This window comes from Heterodontus francisci, chromosome 13, assembly GCF_036365525.1.
Source record: "Heterodontus francisci isolate sHetFra1 chromosome 13, sHetFra1.hap1, whole genome shotgun sequence".
Taxonomy (NCBI): Eukaryota; Metazoa; Chordata; class Chondrichthyes; order Heterodontiformes; family Heterodontidae; genus Heterodontus; species Heterodontus francisci.
The window spans coordinates 85,602,931-85,619,445 of record NC_090383.1 but is presented as its reverse complement, the minus strand read 5'-3'; the positions used below and the strand labels follow the sequence as shown (position 1 = coordinate 85,619,445).

Sequence of the window (16,515 nt, the reverse complement as noted above, 5' to 3'; positions counted from 1 at the left end):
GGTAGTGCAGGAGTCCCCTGGGTCCATCTCCCTATCCAACAGATTTTCTGCTTTGGACACTGTTGGGGGAGATAGCTTCTCAGGGGAATGCAGCAAGAGCCAAATCTGTGGCACCACGGGTGGCTCAGCTGCACAGGATGGGAGGAAAAAGAGTGGGAGAGCCATAGTGATAGGGGATTCTATGGTAAGGGGTACAGACAGGCATTTCTGTGCCTGCAAACGTGTCTCCAGGATGGTATGTTGTCTCCCTGATGCTAGGGTCAAGGATGTCACAGAGCGGCTGCAGGACATTCTGAAGGGGGAGGGTGAACAGTCAGAGGTCGTGGTACACATTGGTACCAACGACATAGGTAGAAAGAGGGATGAGGTCCTGCAACAAGAATTTAGGGAACTAGGTAGCAGATTAAAAAGCAGGACCTCAAAGGTTGTAATCTCTGGATTACTCCCATTGCCACGTGCTAGTGAGTATAGGAATAGGAGGATAGAGCAGATGAATGCGTGGCTGAAGAGATGGTGCAGGAGGGAGGGCTTTAGTTTCCTGGATCACTGGGTCTGTTTCTGACCTGTACAAGTTGGACAGGTTGCACCTGAACTGGAATGGGACCAACATCCTTGCTGGGGGTTTGCCAGTGCTGTTGGAGAGGGGGTTTTAAACTAATTTGGCAGGGGAATGGGGTATAGAGTGGAGGTACAGTAGGGGAAGATGCACAGTCAAATATAGAAGAGAAACTGAGTCAGCCTGGAAGGCAGAGCAAATATTTACCTGTTAAAGCACAAGCGAATAATGCAAGGCTGGATTGCGTCTATTTTAAAGCAAGGACTCTTACTAGTAAGGCAGATGAATTGAGGCGTTGATTAACACATGGGAATATAATATTGCTATCACAGAGAGATGGTTGAGGGAAGGGCAGGACTGGCAGCTCAATATTCCAGGGTATAGAATCTTCAGGCGTAACACGGGAGGGTGTAAAAGAGGAGGTGGCATTGCACTGTTGATCAAGGAGTCAATTACCGGAGTAAGGAAGGATGATATCTTAGAAGGTTCCTCAAATGAGGCCCTATGGGTAGAACTTAAAAACAAAAAGGGGGGCGATCACTTGGCTGGGCGTGTATTACAGGCCTCAAAACAGTCAGGGAGAAATAGAGGAGCAGCTATGTAGGCAAATCTCAGAGGTGTAAAAATAATAGGGTAATAATAGTAGGGGATTTCAACTTCCCCAATATCAACAGGCATAGTCTTAGTGCAAAAGGCTTAAAGGGGGAGGAATTCTTAAAGTGCATACAGGAGAGCTTTTTGAGCCAGCACGTAGATAGTCCTATAAGAGGAGGGACGGTATTGGACCTAATCCTAGGGAATAAAGCCAGACAAGTGGTAGAAGTGTCAGTGGGGGTGCATTTCGGGGATAGATAGTGTCTATAGCTCTGTAAGATTTAAGGTAGTTATGGAAAAGGACAAAGAGGGACCAGAAATAAAAGTACTGAATTGGGGGAAGGCCGATTTCTATATGATAAAACAGGATCTGGCCAAAGTGGACTGGGAGCAGCTACTTGTAGGAAAGTCTACATCATCCAAAAAGGAAATAGTGAGAGTTCAGGGCCAACATGTTCCCGTTACGATGTAGGGTAGGACCAACAAGTCCAGGGAACCCTGGATGTCAAGCAATTTAGACAATTGGATAAGGGAAAAAAAGGAAGCTTATGGCAAATTCAGAGGGCTGAAAACAGAGGAGGCCCTAGAGGAGTATAGAAAGTGTAGGGGGTGCTTAAAAAAGTAATTAGGAGAGCGAAGAGGGGACATGAAAAAACACTGGCGGGCAAGATAAAGGAAAATCCCAAGGTGTTTTATAAGTATATTAGGGGCAAGAAGATAACTAGGGAAAGAGTAGGGCCCAAAGTGGCAATTTGTGTGTGGAGCCGAAGGACGTAGGGAGGTTTTCAATGATTACTTTTCATCTGTGTTCACTATGGAGAAGGATGATGTAGGTGTAAAGATCAAGGAGGGGGATTGTGATATACTTCAACAAATTAGCATTGAAAGGGAGGAAGTATTAGCTGTTTTAGCGGGCTTAAGTCCCCAGGCCCAGATGAGATGTTTCCCAGGCTGTTATGTGAAGCAAGGGAGGAGATAGCAGGGGCTCTGACACAAATTTTCAGGGGGAGACCGTGCCCAACAAACTTGATTGAATTTTTCGAGGAGGTGACTGGATGTGTAGGTGAGGGTAAAGCAGTTGATGTCTACATGGACTTCATTAAGGCTTTTGATAAGGTCCCACACGGGAGATTGGTTAAGAAGGTAAGAGCCCATGGGATCCAGGGCAAGTTGGCAAATTGGATCCAAAGTTGACTTAGTGGCAGAAGGCAGAGGGTGATGGTCGAGGGTTGTTTTTGCGAGTGGAAGCCTGTGACCAGTGGTGTACCGCAGGGATCAGTGCTAGGACCCTTGCTGTTTGTAGTGTACATTAATGATTTAGATGTGAATATAGGAGGCATGATCAGTAAATTCGCAGATGACACGAAAATTGCTGGCGTTGTGAATAGTGAGGAGGAAAGCCTGAGATTACAGGACGATATAGGTGGGCGGAGCAGTGGCAAATGGAATTTAATCCTGAGAAGTGTGAAGTGATGCATTTTGGGAGGACTAACAAGGCAAGGGAATATACAATGGATGGTAGGACCCTAGGAAGTACAGAGGGACCTTGGTGTACTTGTCCATAGGTCACTGAAGGCAGCAGCACAGGTAGATAAGGTGGTTTAGAAGGCATGTGGGATTCTTGCCTTTATTAGCCGAGGCATAGAATATAGGAGCAGGGAGGTTATGATGGAGCTGTATAAAATGCTAATTAGGCCACAGCTGGAGTACTATATACAGCTCTGGTCACCACACTATAGGAAGGATGTGATTGCACTGAACAGGGTGCAGACGAGATTCACCAGGATGTTGCCTGGGCTGGAGCATTTCAGCTATGAAGAGAGACTGGATAGACTAGGGTTGTTATCTTTAGAGCTGAGGAGGGACCTGATTGAGGTTTACAAAATTATGAGGGGCATTGATAGAATAGATGGGAAGAAATGTTTTCCCTTAGCGGAGCGGTCACTAACCAGTGGGCATAGATTTAAGGTGATTGACCAAAGAACCAGAGGCAACATGAGCAAAGCTTGTTTTACACATGAGCGGTTAGGATTTGGAATGTACTGCCTTCTAGGGTGGTGGATACAGATCCAATAGTAGCCTTCAAAAGGGAATTGGATAAATACTTTAAGGGGAAATAGTTTCAAGGATGCAGGGAAAGAGCGGGGATGTGGGATAACTGGATTGCTCTTCAAAAAAAAAGGTGCAAACTCGATGGGTCAAATGGCCTCTTCCTTTGCTGTACTATGATCCTATGGTTCTGGGATCTCTACTTTCAAGCAGCCGATCAAGAGATGCCACAAGAATATCTTTCACTTAAACAGATGCAGCTTCCCATAGCCAGATGTACAATATTGGCCAATCTCAGCACAACATGGGATGTTTGGATCCCCACTGATTACTAGAAGCAGACATTGTATCAGAACTGTTTCTGGTGCAACAGTAAGTTCAAAGTTTAAAAAAAGGTCTAAATATTTTTATGTAAACTTTTTTTTTAGACAGCTTAAAAAAAAATGTGTGCTATAATTACTGATAAAGTTTGGGTCTGCACATCTGAATAATTTAACACTTTTGCTCAAAGAAAATTCTACTGCAATTTTTGCAACTCATACAGACAATGTTGGGGGAATGGAACAATGATGCCATCTGCTGGTTTAAACCATTAAAAACATCAGTACCTACAAAGAAAGCTAATAGGCAAGATGTGGCATAACTCTCATTACTGCAACATTTTTAAATCTCTGACAACAAACAGAATAATACAATGTTCTATGTTCAAATACTGCTTGAATATCAGACTGCCAAACTTCAGTAGGAAATGCCGTTCTGCTATGCTTTGAATGGAAAAGCAGATTTTATTAACTTGCACTGTGCGCTATAGGGCCAATAGTGCATCCCCTAAGTAGCAGCACTGGCACGATTTGGATGCTATATGACCTAAACATAAATCATTTGACCTCAGCAGATAATATATGGTCACTGTATTTGCATAACTTTCTGGTGCTTTGCAATTTGTTGCTCATGACCTCCTGTGAGTTCCAGAGCCAGCAGCAGCAGGCAACTTTGCAAATTTTCAGCATGGGGTTGGAGTGGAGGGAGGCCTGTGAAACCCTGCATAATAATCACTGCCATCTAAAAGTAATTTGTTCTATTAAACATTTGAACAGCACTCCTATAAATGCTGCAAGTATTTTTGTTATCTAAGTTTTCCTCTATAGGAGCACCATTTTTGGGGAATATTGAAGACATGCTGTAAGCATACTACTAGCAAACTCAATTGGTGTTATATTTGAAAAAATCACAGTATTGCACAAATTGAAAAGATTTTTTTCTTCCCAGAATATCAACCTTTTAAAGTTTTTTTTTACACAAAATGTGTTCATTTCAAATTCTACATATGGTAGATGGTAATATAGAAACATTTACATTCATTCCATATAGCTATTGGAGTACTGTTTTTTTTGCAAGATTTTAAATGGTTATGTTCCTAATAGTGAAACCATTTTTCTCTTTGTATTCCAAGTAGTTTATTCACCCTCAATTAATTTTTAATGTAATGCATTTAAGACTAAAGCTTACTGAAAAAGTTCTGTATTGTTGAATTGACTTAGAGATCCAGCATGGTAGGGTGAGTAAAATGAATCTCTCTTCACCTTCCATTTTAGATATTCAGCTCCAGACAGGCTTTAAATGGCCATGCACGTATTCACGGTGGTTCAAACCAGATCCCAAAGCAGACTTCTGCGGTTAAACTTAAAGTGGGAGGACCTCAGCCTGGTTATACCTCTGTCAAGAACTCCCCGGCACACAGTACAACTAGTGGTGAAACAGATGCTGCTACAATTTTCCCTTGTAAGGAATGTGGAAAGTAAGTTAGATTGCACTTTTTCCCCCTAAATGTCTCCTGCAGTTTTTATTAAGCTACCCATTTTGCATAGTTTCATTTTATTTTATCTTATTTGTTTCCATATCTGAATGAAACTAGCAATTGCTTTCTTGCATTTTACTGTGCCTACATAGTTTTAAGTGTCATTTCTATGTTTAGGATGTTTTACAAGATTAAAAGTAGAAATGCTCACATGAAAACACATAGACAGCAGGAGGAACAGCAGCGACAGAAGGCACAGAAAGCTCTTGCAGTTGGTGAAATAGCAACAGTCAGACCTGCTACGCCACTGGCACCTGTAATACTTCATCCAGATCATATGAGTATGGTAAAGCAGCACATGGAAGTGGAGGATCATGACATAATTCAGGAGTTAGAAGATGTGATGGATGAATCAGATGTCATGGATGCAGACCTACTTTTAGATGGGGAAGATGGAGAATTTCTCCAGGATGACGAATTGTAAATCCGTTTTTATATAGAATAAAAGTTTTTCTCAATTACAATTAATTGAACAAAACTGCTACTTTTTCTAAGTCATCAGGAAGTCCTAAGGCTAATTCATATACAGTATGCAAAAAATTCCCAGGGGAGTTGCGTGTAAATAAAACTGCTCTTGACTTGCCTGTTTGTCATTTATACCATTATATAGGCTAAACAAAGCCTCATGGACTTTTAGTTTTCCCTCTCGGCTGCTTGTTAAAAATTATTTCAAAGCATTGAAACCAAAGGGGTTTTTTTGCTAACGAAAAGAGGATTTTGTTTTGAGAAAAGTTTCAGAAATTAAATGGTCTACTTTCCTATAAAATGAAACAAAAAAAGCTGTAAATAAGGTTCAAAATTATATATATTTTAAAAGAAATAGTCAAATCTGATTTGTTTACGGATTTATTTAACTGCTGTTCCTTGGTGTTATCTAGCAGATAGGGTGTAAATACTTTATATCCCAAAATTCTATTATGAAAAAATATTTTTGAAAGTAAAATTGTCAAAATGCCTAAGAATGCATATCTTTCACTGGGGCTGTTTTCTGTTATTACAATGTTGAACAGAGTTATTAAAGCTTTATTTTATTAATTTTGGGGTACCGATAGTGGCCAGATTGCATGCCTTTTACTCCATAATGTAATTTATTTTTTTTAATTGCACTGTTTTTTTTCTAAAGAGTGTATGGAGACATTTCCATACATTATCTTTCTGCTATAACTGAATGCAGTGTATTTGTCACATTATGAATGAAGCACTATGTATAGACCAGTGAATGACTTCACTTTGTAAAATGCTTTTGTTATATATGCAAAAAACAACCTTGAGGAAGACTTCTGTGCCATATTCTTGGGGAGAGTGTGTAATTTTTAATAAGTGATGGCATCTTTAAAATAAGCAGTATTTTCTTGTGAATTTAATACTCACTTTCACAACAAGTAAGTTGTGCTTGAATATGTACCGAAGGTTTTTTTAAAAAATGTGATGGGATTAACTGATTTTTTTCCTATTAAACTAATCAAAGAAAGTGATTTTTTTTTTATTCTGTCCTCCAGAGTTCCTTAAATAAGAGTTATTTTGAAAGAGAATTCCATTATGCAACAAAGTGCTTGCAACCAACTACCCAAGTTCCTCAAATCTAATTAGCGCATAACATAACATTTAAGATATACGTGATGTCATGGTACCCAGGCACTAACTTGCCCTAAATCAGGCAATTATGAGACTGATAACTGCCAAGATGACAGCTTCTGATATCATAATTCCACGTGTACCCAGACTTTATAAATATTTCTTCTCTGACTTTTCTTTATAAAAAATTATTACTGTTTCCTTTGGTTTGGTGTGTAAATAGATTGCATAGTATGCTGCACCATTAGGGAGATTTCCACTTGGTTCCCTGATTTGGACTGAAATAGTTAATTTTAGCTGAGGCAACAATAAAAGTAATGGACTGAATTCTATAGGGGCCTCGATGTTGGGATCTGGGAAGGGGGGACGCATGAAGATTACCCCGGATGAGGCCTGCAACCGCCCTCCACGCTGGCAGGGCCCGTCATTTAAGTATTCAAATTAATTTACTTAGCTTAGTTAATGAAGTTCCCGTCGCCTCCCGAAGTGCTGCTGTAATCTTCATCCCAGTGGCCGGCACTGACGCGCTTGCGAATCCCCATCTGGGGAAACAAGGTCCGACACCTGTGGGGAGCGGGGAGGAGGTAGGTTTCGGTGGGGGCGAGTGGGGTCAAACTTTCTTGATTGGTCTATGCGGTGATGGGAAGCAGTAAAGGTAAAAGGTTCTGAACTTCGCAGGGGGTGGGGGAAAGGTCATATATGCAAGGTAAGTATTTTGGGAGGGGGAAGGGCAGGAATGACATGCTATGGGGGAGGTGGTGGGAGAGGGGCTGTAAAGATTTTTAAAATTTTAAATGCACTGTTTCTTTGAAAATGTAAATTGTCAGTTAGGGCTCTAAGCCCTTTAAAAATGGTGCCTGCACAGTGGTACTAGACGCTGTTGCCGGGGACGGCTGGCTCGCCCGCCCACTCCACGTTATGATGGGGGGGGGGGGGCGGGGGGGTGGTCTGCCCTGGGCATGTTAATGAGCCGCCACATTTAAGATCAAGGTGGCTCCGCGGAGTAAATGATGTGCGTGTGGGCCGCCATCTTTTACGACCAGGCCACACAAAATCCAGCCCAATGTGAGCTTGACCAAGGGAAGCAAAAGATCATCTGAAATTTCTATTTCCATTTAATGTCTGTTGATGGAAAATATGTAAGTATACGCACAGAGGAAGACAAGGTTGGGCTCTTCCGTCATGCCCGCTAGAATTGAATAGTTTGCTGACGCTTGAGGCAATGTTGGGATGGCATCGGGAACAAATGGGGGTCCCTGGCCCACGCTTGCTAGCAGCAAGGCTGACGCAGCGATATTCCCGGAGGCGGTCTCCTAATTGGCTGTCCCTGAGCTCAAGGTCCAATTAAAAACAGTGGGCAAGCTCCCAATGCTGCCAAATCATTGGGTCGGTAGCCTCACCGGGAGAGGTGGGTGTTGCTGAGGCATCTAGGAGATAGAGTTTGAAATAAAATTTCAGAGGGGCCAAGCAGGCAGACTCCTCGGATTGGAGGGGAAATTCCTCAATTGCTCTTTGGAGCTGTAGGCGGGCTGCCTTTCCTGGTGGAAGCCCCCTCTCTGGGGAATGGAACCTCTGGCTCCGATGATCCCCTTGGATTGCTGCAGGATGGACACTTCCTTTAAATTGGCCTCCTCGTGTGGCGAGGGAGCCACTCCACAATAGCAGCACTCTGATCGGCCCCAATCTAGGGCTTAAATATGCAGATTGGCTGCCCGCCTGCATTGAGTGGGCAGCCACCCCACATGCTGCCCCGCCCCTAGGAGCCTTCCCCGGTGGCGGGGGTGCAACGGGGAGCCATCACAACTCGACTGCAGCCTCCGAGTCTGCCACCCCAGGGCCAGGAAAATTCAGCCCTTGATTAATCTAGGCTCATCTGTGAAGAATGGCTATATTGGGTGAGGTACTCCAGACACTTGTAGCATTATACTCTAGCAGGACTCAGCACTTTCAGCAAAGGAAGAGAGAAAATTCAACATGATGTGATAATTAAAAAAACATCTTGTCAGCTGCTTTTGTGGATTTCATATAGAAAAGTAATATGACAGCACTGGATGAAGATGTTCCTTCAAGCAAATCCACATATTTAGGAGCAAATTTCACAAACAAACTGAACAGCATCAGTGTACAGAAGAATTAGGTAACAGAAGACACACTTCCTACTTTAAAGAAGAATTCAGCCAGTGCCTCCATCTCCTGATTTAGATGCCAATCAAGGGAGAGGAAAATACACCAAATCCTTTTATATAGCCACTTGTTTATGCAATATTTCAGTGGAAGGGACAGACTTTAGTTTTGGTGCAACTAACTTGCAAAAGTTGAAAAATAGCTCAGACAATAACTTGTGGTATGCTTATACATTAAAAAAGCCTTTATTCTACCCGTAGATGAGAGAAGTATTTTAAAAATCATTAGGAAGGGTTGTATTCTGTTCAATTATCTCCAACTACAGAGCCAAGAGAGAGGGCTGAGAACCTTCTCCCAGGCTTCCACCAAAGCTCTATGAAACTAGCCACTAGGATCAGCAAGAATATCTTGGAGTGTCTCTTATGTGAAAGTGCTTAGATTTGGGACTTTTCTCACAGCTGCACTGCCTATACCAAGATTTAGGTAGGTAAAAACCTTGTGCACGGTTGTCCCCTTAACACCTGGTTCCTGCTTGGCCCCAAATCACAACCTCTCGTACTGCCAACATTGGGATCCAAGATGAGAAAGTTGGCAGCAAAACAATGGGGCTTGTGCAAGGGACAAGAGGAACTGCACAGAAGGTCCCATGATCGGACACCCTCTCTTTTGTCCCATGTAGACTAAAACCACATGGTGCATGCCTGCTGACAAACATGGCTGCGAACAGCCTGCCACCAGAAATTAGTGCTACTGTGCCATACAGCAGAATTCCCACAATTTTATATTTTACATAATGCATTTACCACAAGCCAATGGGGAAACTAATTTCTATTTTTAATATAGAAAATATTTAATATTCTAAAATCCTGAATTGAAGAGCCAAATGATTTTCTTTGTGAACATATGGTTCTTTAAAACCCATTATTTGGAGGCATTGGGTTGGCACAGTGAGTTAGCACATTTATTTCACCCTTTGCCAGATTCAACTTCAGCCCAGACTGACTTCTTAAGAACCCTATGGGCATCATCTAGGGACCATGGTCCACAGTACAAAACTCCCTATAATTTAACATAGACGCTAGATGCAAATAGCACACTGACAAAATTGCAGCAGAGAGCTTTACACTGAGGCTGGCTATGCTGTATCTGATCCGAAAGTGCTCAATGCTGATAGTTTACTGAAATGGGAAACTGTTCTTTACAATGCGAGTGTCATTCTTCTTAACACAATAAAACTCTTCAATCTTGACATTTCTGATAGCATTTTGACAAAATTATACTCTAACTTTTAATACTGAGCATTAGTGTTTCCATCCAATAAGATTCGCTACAATATTTTTCAACATTATGTTTGATTTACTTTCACTTCTATTGGTGTATTTGTCTAATTTTATTTATTGACTGCTGTATTTCTCTAAATAATTGCAGTGATTGTGCTTCAGAAATGGTTCTTTGGTTGTGAAGAGCTATGGCAATAATTTGCATTTATATAGCACCTTTAATGTAGTAAAATGTCCCAAGGAGCTTCACAGGAATGTTATTAAACAAAATTTGACACCGAGCCATATGAGATATTAGATCAAGTGAGCAAAAGGTTGGTCAAAGAGGTAAATCTTGAATAAAAAGCTTGTCTCAGTAATGATCATGAAATTACCAAGTTGTTTTAAAAACCCACCTGGTTTACTAATGTCCAGGTCTGGCCAACTGTTATGACCAGGTGAGAAAGGTGTCCCTCTCAGCCTTCACCTGGTCTTACCGTAACAGCGTTTAATTTTAAACACTCTGTTTTTAGCTCCCCCTTGGTGAATCTTTGTTCACCGCTTTCCAATTATAAGGCAAAGAAACCAGCACAAACAGGTTTAGGTTTAAAGAAGAAAAGTTGAAATTTATTAAACTCTAATTCAGTTGAAGCCTACAGATATATGATGCACCCACACCGGCATGCACACGCGATACACACATGCAAATAGAGACAGAAAAGAGCAGAACAAAAAAAAATAAAGTGAAATATCTGAAGAGTTTTTATTACGGTTCTTCAAGCTCACTGTAGAGTCCTTGATTATAGGTAGGTCTTGCTTTTTAGTGGAGCCCCGTATTCTTAAACCTTGTACGCTGGAGGAGACTTTTCTCTCTTGGGGTTCATGTGTCATCAGTGGATTCAGAGGCTTGTGAGAAAGAGATGGGAGTAGACAGGAGAGATCTTCTCAGTCCATGAGCAAACAGTCTTTCTGAGTTCAAACTCTCTGTAGCTAGTTCAAAACACTGGAACAGCCAGTTAGTCATGTGACCAACTGGTCTAACCAGTCCTGGCCCTTGTGGATTGTATATCCTCCTTCGCAGGCCCTGGAATGCGCTTCCTCACTTTCGATGTCTGTTAGTATGTAAAAATAAATTTCCAGCCATGGCTGATCTGTTTATCAAGTCATTTCCTCACACCAACAACAGTTAAAAATCAATGTTCATGACAAAATTAATGTGCCTCATTCTTGGCAGTTGGGGGCTTAGCATGACATCAACATGTGACTTTAGACACACAGCAATGTGGTTGACTCTTAACTGCCCTCTGAAATAGCTTAGCAAGCCACTCAGCTGTATCAAACTGCAACGGAAAATTTGAATAAGAATAAAACCAGACTGACCAACCCAACATCAACTTAGGCACCAGAAACAACAATGGCACATGCTACCTAGTTGACCCTGCAAAGTTCTCCTCACTAACATCTGGAGACTTGTGCCAAAATTCAGAGAGCTGACCCACAGACTAGTCAAGCAACAGTATGACATAGTCATACTCACTGAATCATACCTTACAGCCAGTATCTCAGACTCCTCCATCACCATCCCTGAGTATGTCCTAACCCACTGGCAGGACAGAACTACCAGACATTGTGACACAGTGGTATAGAGTCATGCAGTGGCACTGGAAGTCCTCAACATTGACTGCAGACCCCATGATGTCTCAAGGTATCAGGTCAAACACGGGCAAGGAAACTTCCTGCTGATGACCACCTACTGCCCTCCCTCAACTGATAAATCACTGCTCCTTCATCACTTGGAAGAAGCACTGAGTCTAGCAAGGGCACAGAATGTACTCTGGGTGGGGAACTTCAACGTCCATCACCTAGTGTGGCTCAGTAGCACCACTACTGATGAAGCTGGCCATGTCCTGAAGGACACATTTGCCAGAAAACAAAGAGGGGAAAAATCTATTTGACCTTGTACTTATCAATCTCCCAGGCACAGATGCATCTGTCCATGACAGCAATTGATAGGAATGACCACCATATAGTCCTTGTGGAGACAAAGTCCCATCTTCAGACTGAGGACACCCTCCATTGTGTTAAAGTCATAGACAGTCATAGAGTTATACAGCACAGAAACAGGCCCTTCAGCCCATCGTGTCCGTGCCGGCCATCAAGGACCTAACTATTCTAATCCCATTTTCTCGCACTTGGCCTGTAGTCTTGTATGCTATGACGCTTCAAGTGCTCATCTAAATACTTCTTAAATGTTGTGAGGGTTCCCGCCTCTACCACCCCTTCAGGCAGTGCGTTCCAGTTTCCAACCACCCTCTGAGTGAAATTCTTTTCCCTCAAATCCCCTCTAAACCTCCTTCCCCTTATCTTAAATCTATGCCCCCTGATTATTAACCCTCCACTAAGGGAAAAAGTCTCTTCCCATCTAACCTATCAATGCCCCTCATAATTTTGTATACCTCAATCATGTCTCCCCTCAGCCTTCTCTGCTCTAAGGAAAACAACCCTAGCCTTTTCGGTCTCTCTTCATAGCTGAAATGCTCCAGCCCAGACAACATCCTGGTGAATCTCCTCTGCACCCTCTCTAGTGCAATCACATCCTTCCTATAGTGTGGTGCCCAGAACTGGACACAGTACTCCAGCTGTGGCCTAACTAGCGTTTTATACAGCTCCATCATAACTTCCCTGCTCTTATATTCTATGCCTCAGCTAATAAAGGCAAGTATCCCATATGCCTTCCTAACCACCTTATCTACCTGTGATGTTGCCTTCAGTGATCTATGGACAAGTACACCAAGGTCCCTCTGTACTTCCTAGGGTCCTACCATCCATTGTATATTCCCTTGTCTTGTTAGTCCTCCCAAAATGCATCACCTCACACTTCTCAGGATTAAATTCCATTTGCCACAGCTCTGCCCATTTTACCAGCCCATCTATATTGTCCTGTTGTGTGCGACTACCACCATGTTAAATGAGATAGATTCAGAACAAATCCAGCAGCTCAAAACTGGGCACTCATGAGGCGTTGTGGACCATCAGCAGCAGAATTGTATTCAACCACAATCTGTAACTTCATGGCCTGGCATATTCCTCACTCTACCATTATCACCAAGCTAGGGGACTAACCTTTGTTCAAAGAGGAGTGTAGGAGAGCATGCCTAGAGCAGCACCAGGCATACTTAAAAATGAGATGCCAGCCTGGTGAGGATACACCACAGGACTACATGTATGATAAATAGTGGAAGCAGCATGCTAAGAGCTAAGCGATCCCATGACTAACGGATCAGATCGAAGCTCTGCAGTCCTACCACATCCAGTCATGGATGGTGGTGAACTACTAAGCAACTAAACAGAGGAGGAGGCTCCACAAACATCGCCATCCTCAATGATGGAGGAGCCCAGCACATAAGTGAGGCATTTGCAACCATCTTCAGCCAGAAGTGTAGAGTGGATGATCCATCTCAGCCTTCTCTTGAGGTCCCCAGCATCACAGATGCCAGTCTTCAGCCAATTTGATACATGAATCAACAAACAGCTGAAGGCACTGGATACAGCAAAGGCTATGGACTCTGACAATATCCTGGCTGCAGTACTGAAGGCTTCTACTCCAGATCTAACTGGGCCCCTAGCCAAGTACAGCTACAGCACCTGACAATGTGAAAAATTGCCCAGTTATGCCCTGTCCACAAAAAGCAGGACAAATCCAGTCCAGTCAATCAGTCTACTCTCAATCATCAGCAAAGTAAGGTGTTGTCAATAGTTCTACCAAGCGGCACTTACTCAGCAATAATCTGCTCGCCAGTGCTCAGTTTGGGTTCTGCCAGGGCCACTCTGCTCCAGACCTTATTACAGCCTTGATCAAAACATGGACAAAATAGCTGAATTACAAACGTGAGTGAGGGTGACATCAAGGCAGCATTTGACTGAGTGTGGCATCAAGGAACCCTAGCAAATTAGAAGTCAATGGGAATTGGGGGGGAAACTCCCCACTGGTTGGAGTCATATCTAGCACAAAGGAAGATGGTTCTGGTTGCTGGTGATCAATCATTTCAGTCCCAGGACATCACTGCAGGAGTTCCTCAGGGTAGTGTCCTAGGCCAAAAAATCTTCAGCAGCTTCATCAATGATCTTCTCTCCATCATAAAGTGAGCATGTTTGCTGATGATTGCACAATATTCATCACCATTAACGACTCCTCAGATACTGAAGCAGCCCATGTCCAAATGCACAAGACCTGGACAACGTCCAGGCTTGGGCTGATAAGTGGCAAATAACATTCGCACCACACAAGTGCCAGACAATGACCATCTCAAACAAGAGAGAATCTAACCTCCTCCCCTTGATGTTCAATGGCATTACCATCACTGAATCCCCCACTACCAACATCCTGGGCGTCACCATTGACCAGAAACTGAACTGAACCAGCCACATAAATATTATGGCTGCAGGAACAGGTAGGTCAGAGGCTGGGAATTCTCCGTCGAGTAACTTACCTCCTGTCTCCCCAATGCCTGTCAACCATCTACAAGGCACAAGTCAGGAGTATGATGGAATACTCTCCACTTGCCTGGATGAGTGCAGCTCCAACAACACTCAAGAAGCTCAACACCATCCTGGACAAACAGCCCGCTTGATTGGCACCCCATCCACCACCTTCAGCATTTACGCCCTCCACCACCGACGCACAGTGGCAGCAATGTGTACCATCTGCAAGATGCACTGCAGCAACTCACCAAGGCTCCTTCGACAGCATCTTCCAAACCCGCGACCTCTACCACCTAGAAGGACAAGGGCAGCAGATGCATGGGAACACCACCTCCTGCAGGTTCCCCTCCAAGCCACATACCATCCTGACTTGGAACTATATCACCGTTCCTTCACTTTTACTGGGTCAAATTCCTGGAACTCCCTTCCTAACAGCACTGTCAATGTACCTATATCCCAAGGACTGCAGCGGTTCAAGAAGGCAGCTCACCACCACCTTCTCTAGGGCAATTAGGGATGGGCAATAAATGCTGGCCTAGCCAGCGATGCCCACATCCCATGACTGAATAATTTTAAAAAATGGAAATCCCCCTCCAGTTAGTTTCTGCTCCTTGGCATTGTGAGCTTGCCTCTACTGCAAATACATACACCGTGTTACTGGTCTCACATAGCCTAGCTGTGCTCGTCATTTGTGTGAGTTTCAAGGCTCAGCCTTGCTCCACTGGGAAGCCTACTGCTAGGGGCCATTTAATATTGGCCATGCTCAATGCTGACTGGCCAGAGGCTTCTGCTGTGAGGCTACTATGTGCCTCGATGTGAACACTGGTGCCTGATGCCTGGGTCCTTAACCTCATCTCACATTTCATTGGCACCTTTTGTGACAGCCAGGGCTGCAAGTTTGGTATAACGAGGTCCACTCACCTTGCCAGATCTCAGCAGGTCATTGAGTCGCTTGCGGCACAGGAACCATGTCCGTACGACCACCCCCCCACTGCTGCTGACTTCGTCTGTGACCTCCAGCCGCACCTTCTTGGTGAGGCTTGTTGGCCTCTTCCTCCCGGCAAATGGGAAAGAACCTCACAACATGCCCTTGCCACCTGGAGAAGCACTTCCAGGAAGGCAGCACTAAACCTGGGAGCTGCTTTTCCTCTAACTGCAGCCATTCCTTGAAAGCAACCCTTGATTACTCTCCCTTCCAGGTGCTTTTCTGTATAATGCCTTTACAAGTGCTGCCATCCCTTTAAAATGGCATCAGCATTTCAGCTGCTGGGACATCCCCACACACCACCTGCCTGCTGGCTATTAATTGTATGTGAGCAGCAAAATCCGCTTCCGTGTCCCGCCTCTCACCTGAGCAGCCACGTGACCCGATTTGGGCTCCAATGTGGGGACTTCCTCCGTCCCAGTAAAATTCAGCATATTAACTCTTACTTTCTCTCTACAGATGCTGCCTGACCTGCTAATTATTTCCAGTATTTTCTATTTTTATTTCAGATTTCCAGCATCTGCAGTATTTTGTTTTTGTAAGCAGTGTGACTGTAGCACTCTTGCAAGCCTCACACCCAAATCTCACAGCTTGTACACACTGCCAGCTATTCAACCATGACCACCTCACCGAAACATAGTGCACCACACTCACTGATACACTTTCCTCGCTTTTGCAGGACAAGTTGGTGCATAACTGGAGACAGCAAGACCTAACCAGTGGGGGACTGGCGCAGCTGCCACTGATGGATGATACAGTAGCACCCTTCATTGGAGTGACCATGGTTGAGGCCATAGCCAGTGGAGGGGTTAAAACCATCGAAGGTGATGGTATCCTCATACCTAATCCTCCCTCTCAAATCCTACGTCTCCTTATCCAATGTTCCCGCTAAATATTCTTTGTTGTGTACACCTTGTTTGTTGCACTGTACAGATATATTCTGGATTGCTAACACGGCCATGCACCAGCGTAGCTTACAGGGCACATTGCCCTCATCCCACAATTTCTTATAATTTACAAGCTGAAGATGGTG

The 16,515-nt window shown here is 43.7% G+C and overlaps 1 protein-coding gene across 17 annotated transcripts in view; it reads left to right on the top strand.

Moving 5' to 3' along the window:
• The window catches only part of LOC137376473 (transcriptional-regulating factor 1-like), a 281,859-nt gene extending 275,337 nt beyond the window's left edge, over positions 1-6,522 (top strand). For all 17 annotated transcript variants that reach the window (XM_068045121.1, XM_068045115.1, XM_068045119.1 and 14 more), the window contains 2 exons: positions 4,795-4,997; positions 5,175-6,522. In XM_068045121.1, the coding sequence (XP_067901222.1) occupies positions 4,795-4,997; positions 5,175-5,481 (510 nt within the window). In that variant the 3' untranslated portion in view covers positions 5,482-6,522. The remainder of the gene's footprint in view (positions 1-4,794; positions 4,998-5,174) is intronic.
• Positions 6,523-16,515: the final 9,993 nt, after the last annotated feature.